General features: G+C 42.2%; 1 protein-coding gene across 1 annotated transcript; it reads right to left on the bottom strand.

Moving 5' to 3' along the window:
* Positions 1 to 1,338: 1,338 nt before the first annotated feature.
* On the bottom strand, positions 1,339 to 7,166 carry LOC107219828. The gene is made up of 12 exons (XM_046746683.1): positions 6,893 to 7,166; positions 6,652 to 6,733; positions 6,208 to 6,524; positions 5,893 to 6,012; positions 5,593 to 5,821; positions 5,307 to 5,451; positions 3,877 to 4,051; positions 3,147 to 3,228; positions 2,741 to 3,057; positions 2,372 to 2,491; positions 2,064 to 2,265; positions 1,339 to 1,697 (listed from the first exon to the last, which is right to left on the bottom strand). The coding sequence occupies exons 1-12, from the start codon at positions 7,008 to 7,010 to the stop codon at positions 1,550 to 1,552; spliced, it is 2,055 nt and encodes a 684-aa protein (XP_046602639.1). The 5' UTR covers positions 7,011 to 7,166; the 3' UTR covers positions 1,339 to 1,549.
* Positions 7,167 to 7,835: the final 669 nt, after the last annotated feature.

Raw genomic sequence — 7,835 nt, 5'->3', positions numbered from 1 at the left:
CCTCCACCCCCACCACCGCCACCTCCACCCCCACCTCCTCCGCCACCCCCACCCCCACCTCCTCCGCCGCCAATACCAGCACGAGAGTACGGTCCTCCGGTAGTCGAAGAACCCGCGCCAGTCTATGGACCACCGGAAATAGCAGCTCCACCGCCGCCACCACCTCCACCCCCACCCCCACCACCTCCTCCTCCACCGCCACCGAGGCCCGTACCCGTCTACGGCCCCCCGGCCCCGTATCCGCCAGAAACGTGCGGGCCTTCAATAGTGAGAGAATCACCAGAGCCTGAGCAACCGTTTGAACAACCATCGCTGCCCGATATTCCACCACCACCTGAACTAACGCCATTCGCACCGTACGAGCCACAGATTTCTGAACCGGGTCCAGTGGAACAACAGCCGGAATCAATTTACCCGACGGATGTTATCGACGTGCAGGAACCCGAGCCAATCGTCCGCGAGCCACTGCCTATTATTCCGGCAGCACCTTCTCTAACGCCTTTCTCTTATAACACGCCGGAAGCACCTCCGCAACCTCAAATCACTTATGGGGCGCCAGATATATCCCAGGAGGTCACTTCCAATCAATTTGTTGAGCCACGACCTGTCTTACCGAGGATTCCTCCTCCTCCGCAGATAGCCCAAGGTCCGTATTGAGGAGCTTAGGGGTACGTTGAGATCCTTCGTATAGCGGAGAATTGTCAAAAATGGTGTTTACACGCTATTTATGCAGAAATGCACATATTTAATAGACATTTCATAGTTGTTGACATGTTATTTACCCAATTGAATAATACTCAACAGCCGTGTCATTTTGTTCAACGACTTGTAATCTACGATTGGAAAAAAAAAAATATTAATACTAATAACAATGATAATTATTATATTTTGTATAAATACTTGTGCAACGAACGTCTTTGAGTAAATCATATACGCCTAATCTATTGTCGCTATTTTTAATTCGCCTATTCTTTACGGTTTATACTCTTTTCAAATGTAAGTTGAGTTTTTTAATAAACATTTTCTTGTTTGTCATTCTGATATTCAATCGAACAATTCAATCTCGGAATAAAATTGACGAATATTACATTATTTTTTCATCCAAACACGAGGTATATATGTACGAAGACTGTGATTATTGATACCATAATTTTTCATATGTTGAGCAAAACACACCTATGTCAGTATACATATGAGAAAATAATCGTTTCACGTTTCATTGCTGCAGTTGAAAACTGCTCGAGTCCGTGAGCATTGAGTGAACGGAAAACTCGTTTGGAAGTGAAACACACGGCTAACGTAAAACAAAAAAAAACAACAAAAAAAAACAACAACTAATTAACATAAAAATAATTTATTTTTGATAAAATACATATATAGACGTTACATAGCTTGTGCGAGACTTACTCTACGCTAATTAAATCAAAAATAAAAATAATTTATCCTGTGTTCGATAGAAGGGAGCAGTTGTTCAACTTCCACAAGATGCCGCGAACACTGCTTGCCCGGAATACCATGGACAATCTAATCCCAATCACCAGTGAGACGCTCACTTGATATAATCCTTGGAAATCTGCTCAATCAGTTCGGTCAAATTGTGAGTCGGAAGACCAACCAACTTTATGCTTGTGTCCCAAAGTCTGGCTGCCTTCGCGTCGTCAAGTGCCACTGACGAAGGTGAGGTTGGCGCACACTCCCTGAAAGAAATTTTTTTGCAGTCTTACCGTTGGATTTATGAGTGAGGCTAACTTGGACTTTAATTTACAGTAATGCCGATGGCAGGCAAGATTCACTGACGAATGCTAACTGGGATTTATCAACGATCACGATACCGTAATGCTCTTCGAGGCATTAGACAGTTTTTGTGATTAGATAAAGCCAAGACGGACGTGACAAAGCAATTGACATAGAAATTTCACAATTGACGGTTGTCGATTTGTTGAATTTGGGGGCGAATGGACTAGTTGCGAATTAATCAGTTTGTACTGCTTTTGAACTGTGAAAGTTTATTTATAAAATACGCATCGTCAAAGACGGTCGTAATGCCCGGATTTTTCTCGTACTTGTAATAAAGGCCCGTCTCTTTGGCTGCTTCCTCGTCAACCGCACAGTGAATGGTTGTCTGAGCTCCTTGCTCGATATTCTTGATGAAGGGTCGAAAAATTCCCAATAAAAATCTGGGACCTGCGCTGAGATGACGACCCAAGTCAGACTTGATGACCCCCGGATGGAGGGTATAGACGTTAATACCGGTGATGTTCGCCTCTAAAACACCAAGTCATTTATAGGTCAGTATCAGTGTTTTCGTGTGAAGTGGTGAGTGCTTTTCAACATTGAAAGTACGTTGACATCGTTTTTGTATCGCTTTTACCTTTCAATCGGCGAGCCAATTCTCGCGTGAACAACACGTTGGCCACCTTGCTCTGGTTGTAGGCCTTCAATGGACTGTATGACTTCTCTGACATCAGATCGTCGAAGTTGATGTCGCCTCCTAAGGGTGAAACAAGACATCGTCAAACTGGATGCGATAGTCAAATACATTCTCGGGTTCTCGGAGCTTTGCCCACATTAGTGTGACACTGAACAAAAGCATGATAACGTCATTCGTGCAGCGGTATGAGAAGTTTTTTACTTAAATCTTATCCCGTTAAGACTAGGAAAGACTAGCACCGTGAACAAGTCTTATCGGTTATTAACGCGTGGTTTTGCGTTACAGTTTCTGCTTAGGTATAATTCTCACGTGCGTGAGCCATGGATGAAACATTGATGATCCTGGAGCAGGGGTCTGAGTCCTTTCGACTTTGAATGATCTTTGGAAGGAGCAGCAGTGTGAAGAGGAAGTGACCGAGGTGATTGGTGCCCAACTGAGTCTCGAAGCCGTCTTCCGTGACCCCTTTCGGGCACATCATGACCCCGGCATTGTTGATAAGAACATGAACAGCTGACTCCGTCGTCGAAATGTGTTTCGCACATTCTCTGACGCTGGCTAAACTGTTCAGATCCAGTTTACAAGCGACAACTTCGCCAGGTTCTCCGACGAACTGTTCCCGGGTCGGACTAAAATTTGCCAAACGTACGTCAGTGGAATGAATTTTCAATTTTCTATACTGTGAACACAAAATTGAAGTAGATTGCCGCGTTCGTACCATGAGGGTGGAACGCTTTTCAGTTCCTCAATCGCAGCATTGGCCTTGTTCAGATCTCTGCATGCTAGGACAACTCTGGCGCCTGTAAAAAGTTAACAGCACAAGGCGCGCGCTTGTTATTCGACTTAAATCGTCTTACACACATATTTATGCGAGCCGATGCAATATCAATTAGAACATGACGCGCGTGTTACTCGGAAATAAAATAACCACGCCTAAATAATAACTGTTCTTCGTCATATTACTTCTGATACGAGTTACAGTAATCGAACGGGACTCTTTGCTTGTAGCGGTACCTCGAGTAACAGAAGGTGTATTCGATAATGGAAGTCTGTATTCGCTGAGATTTCTAAAACATAGAATGGCGCAACGTCAAGAACTCTTTCTTGTCTTTCCTCTTTAAAGACTTATACGTCATGAGCTACGACGAGTGTAAATCTAATCGATCTGACGTCGGCACGGAAATCGATAAACCCCATGACACGCGAGAATATCAGGGGAAAAACAGCCGTGTCATCGTGAAACGGAAGCAACACGTCACGAGCTGTCAAGTTCCGTTTCGTCGGTGACAAAACGTACAAGGAACCGGAACATTTACCGGTTTCGGTATCGGAAAAACTACGTGTAACTGGGTTGCAGGTGCATTCATCGACCACAATTTACCAACCGTAATAACTGGATCAATCATCGGATGGGTTTTTAGCAGTCGTAGTCGTATATCGTGGTTTACCTCTTCTGTAAAGATCCCGTGCGGTCTCCTTTCCGATCCCCGTATTGGCACCGGTTATGACAACGGTTCTTCCGACTAAGCGAGCCGTGCTTTGACACGATCGACTAAACGGCCACATTTTAGAAACAAATCCAGAAGCGCAGCTTCTTGTAACGTCGTTAATACCGGGCGTAGACTATGCGCGGGTAAAACGCAGTTACGAACGAGTCATGTGGAACCTGACAAAGACCCAAAATTACACGCAACCGAAGCTGCTCTGTCCAGGACACTGAAGGTGAGGAAGACTGTTGAACTTGTACGTTGTTTACCAGCCACTTGAAGTGAATGTTACGGCTGTTCCCTCGTCGCGGTCGGTTTTTCCTCGCTGAGCCAATCAGCACTCGGAGTAAGTGGCAATCGCCAATTACAGGCGAACTCGTCATCGCTAACTCTGGAACGAACATATCCGGTGCTTATCACGTATATGCGACCGCGTTGTGTGAGTTAAATATACCGCAGTGGGGGAGCAGATCGAACGGTACTAAGGCCACCGGCACACATACTGTGCGGTTAAAGGCTGAGTCGAGGCCAAATATTTAATATAATGTAACTTTCTTTGCTCGAGCAATAATAATGGGCTGATCGTCACGGTGCTCTTCAGATGATTTTTTTTATTTTTATTTTTATTTTATTTATTATATAGACCCAACAGCCTATTGGCCACTAACAGGGTCACTGATTGTTACATTTGCAGTATATAGTAAATAGAGAGATTTTACAAAATATTTGAGATTAATAATAGGTATTACTAAATTAACTAAATTAAAGTATTTTAAGATAAATTTAATAGAGCTAATTAATTTTTCATCATGATGATCCATTGATAAATTTTTGTTAAAACTGCGGACTTAATCTTCGCTCGGCTCAGCTGTGATTATTTCGCAATTCAAACACACGAGTGCTTTCAGATCGAAAATTATCCGACTTCCATGTAGAATAAAGGATAGTGAAATGGTTTTTAATTATAACCGACCGCTGGACTCGTACTAACGAATTATTGCAGATAGTGAAATGAGCACGGCGTAATGCTCGGGGGATTTTTTCTGCAATTACTTATCCTTGATAACCAAAGGCGACAATGTTCAGATCGATACACTGAGAACATAAAATTCATTGCTGCTATAATGCATTTTTCAGATTTGTTAACGTAATCGTATTGGCAACATTTCCGCACTCTTCGTTGTTTAACGTTACACTGTTGATTAAAATGAACTGATAATTTATCATTCAAATTTTGCAAATTCAGTGGAATATTCTACCACTATACAATTTTTATCTAAATTACCAATAATGCAATAACTGTAGCCCTTAATGGGTACTTGATACAATATACTTGTGAACAATTTCAGGTGACATCGTAGTATCAAACGTCGCCATCAGCAAACCGTTCACATGGCATATTCCTTGGAAATTATTTGGATCAGATCCCTTAAATCGCTTGTTGGAAGACCAACAAGTTCAATACTCGCATTCCAAAGTTTGATTGCGGTTAAGTCGTTCAGCGCCGCGTTTGAAGGTTGAGCCACTGCGCATTGACTGAAATAAAAAAACGATTGCCAGTTTGACCATCAGATTATCGAACGATGGCTGTACTTACATTCGTCTCCTGACTGAAAAGTCTGCCGAAAAATTTAGTGGTTTTCAACTTGGCAATTTTACTCCGACACTTTTCCTTACCTGTAGTAGAGACCCGTCTGTTTTGCGGCACCCTCATCGACGGCACAATGGATAGTTGTCTGGGCGCCCTCTTTCGGAGTCTTTACAAATAATTCTCCTATTCTGATGAAATACCTTACACCCCTAAACAAAACCTGATCAAAATGGCGGCTGAGGTTGGACTTGAAGATTCCCGGATGAAGTGTGTAGGTGTTTACACCGGCGACATTTGCTTCTGAAATGCAACATCCTCCGATAAAACGATGTCTCGATGCAAGTGATGTAATCTCTCCGTTATTAACAGACATTGATCGTTATTACCTTTCAATCTGCGAGTCAATTCACGAGTGAATAATATGTTCGCCAGCTTGCTACGGCAGTAGACCATGAAGGGGTTGTACGTCTTATCTGACATGAGGTCTTCAACCTTGATCTTCACCACTAAGGATAGAATAGAATTCGATCAAACTTGAATTCCAACTAAATGAACGTTGACAAGAACGTGGGTAAATCTCGGACATACGGTCACTATTTTCAGTCAGCGATGAGAATCATCAGCATGACGATCGGAAGTATGATCTTTGTTCTACCGTTATTTCTGCTTTTGAAATTCATCACCGAAGTGTAAGGTCTTACAATTATGAGCTGAGGACGAAACGTTGATGATCCTGCCGCAGGTATCCGGGTGTTTTTGACTTTGAATGATCTTCGGCAGGAGTAGCAGTGTAAAAAGAAAGTGACCCAGGTGGTTGATACCAAATTGTATCTCGAAGCCATCTTCGGTAACCCCCTTGGGAACCATCATAACCGCAGCGTTATTGATGAGAATATGAACAGCAGGTTCTGTTTTCCATATCTGTTTCGCACATTCCCTGATGCTGGCCAAGCTGTTCAGATCCAATTTGTAAACAACGAGTTGGCCAAACTCTCCGATGAACCGTTCTTCGCGATATCTGAAATCAATCGGAAAAAAAACGTAACTAGAATCTTAGTTTAGTTTTTGGTCATTTGATTGAGGTCGTTTCATACCAACTTACGTACTGTCGCACTTGCATGTTATATAAATAAATTTATTCGTACTTAGATGGTGGAATCTTGTATATATCCTTTACAGCAGCTTCGGCTCTGGCCAGGTCTCTGCATGCCAAGATCACTCTGGCTCCTGTGATAATTACAAGATGTAGAATATACCACATATCTGATGCAACATTCAACGCTGATTCTACGTATACTCAAAAATGCGATCACTATGCATAAGCATTTTCGGCCTAAAAATGTTTTGATTATTAAATTTTGACAAATAGGCAGTAGATAGACTCACCTCTCCTGTAAAGGTCCCCCGCAGTTTCTTTTCCAATCCCACTATTAGCACCGGTTATAATGACCGTTTTACCGTCTAAACGTGCTTTGCTATTACAAGATCGACTGAACAACGGCATTTCTAATCACAATCCAGACAGAATTCAACAATTAAGTTTTGGTTTGAAGAACACGGCTTAGTTTTAAGTGACGCTGCAGATGCCTGTAACTTTGTGCCAAGTCTGAGAGAAATTTATTATTCCAAGGTGTGTCATTGAAAGAATGAACATGATGGCAAGTGTTGAAGGTACATTTGCTGACATCTAACGGTGAAATCTGGCTGTCGTCATTGGTTTGTGCGTATCAAACAGTACAGTTCCTTTCTCTAATGGTGGGGTAAAAGCGAAGATAAAGAGACCGCAGGTTTGCTCCAAGAACCGGTTTTATACTCAAGACGTCCCAATCTAGTATCGCGTGAAAAATGTTTGATTTTGAAACTTTATTTCATATTTTATTATTTTAGAATAGAACGATTTGCTTCTTTGCGTTTGAGACATGCTCGTAGCAAATTATCGATAGGTTGAAAAAGATACCGTGTGACGTCAACTGTGCTGAACTAAATCTGTAGACCTTTGTGTACATCAACGCAGTAAAATTCAAACATGGTCATAATTTATGTTACGGAGCGAGTTACCGCAAAGCGTTTTACCGCACTGTTCAGAAATTTGGCAGTTTACGCACGCTTAACAGACTTCGAAAGTCTTTCCCAGCATGTGTTGGAAAAAAACTATTTTGTTGACACATAAAGTGTATATAATATGTATTATAATTTGAGAAGTAATTGTAACAAAACTTCTTCCGGCAAGTCAAGTAACTGTGACAACCGATCACTGACACAATACATGCAGCTGCTCATATTCATAACTTGTTTCAGATCGGACCATCCGATGCCTGGTATGCAGCTT

The sequence above is a fragment of the Neodiprion lecontei genome, chromosome 1 (assembly GCF_021901455.1).
Source record: "Neodiprion lecontei isolate iyNeoLeco1 chromosome 1, iyNeoLeco1.1, whole genome shotgun sequence".
NCBI classification, from domain to species: Eukaryota; Metazoa; Arthropoda; class Insecta; order Hymenoptera; family Diprionidae; genus Neodiprion; species Neodiprion lecontei.
This window is presented reverse-complemented; position numbering and strand designations above follow the sequence as displayed.

What these genes read in the sequence shown, in the direction of transcription:
- LOC107219828 (XM_046746683.1), bottom strand. Translation starts at nt 7,010, where the DNA reads ATGCCGTTGTTCAGTCGATCTTGTAATAGCAAAGCACGTTTAGACGGT. An exon ending in TTTCCAAGGAATATGCCATG is followed by an intron (nt 4,052 to 5,306) that starts TGAACGGTTTGC and finishes ACCCGCGCATAG; the next exon opens with TCTACGCCCGGTATTAACGA. An exon ending in TTCATCCATGGCTCACGCAC is followed by an intron (nt 2,492 to 2,740) that starts GTGAGAATTATA and finishes TTTCACCCTTAG; the next exon opens with GAGGCGACATCAACTTCGAC.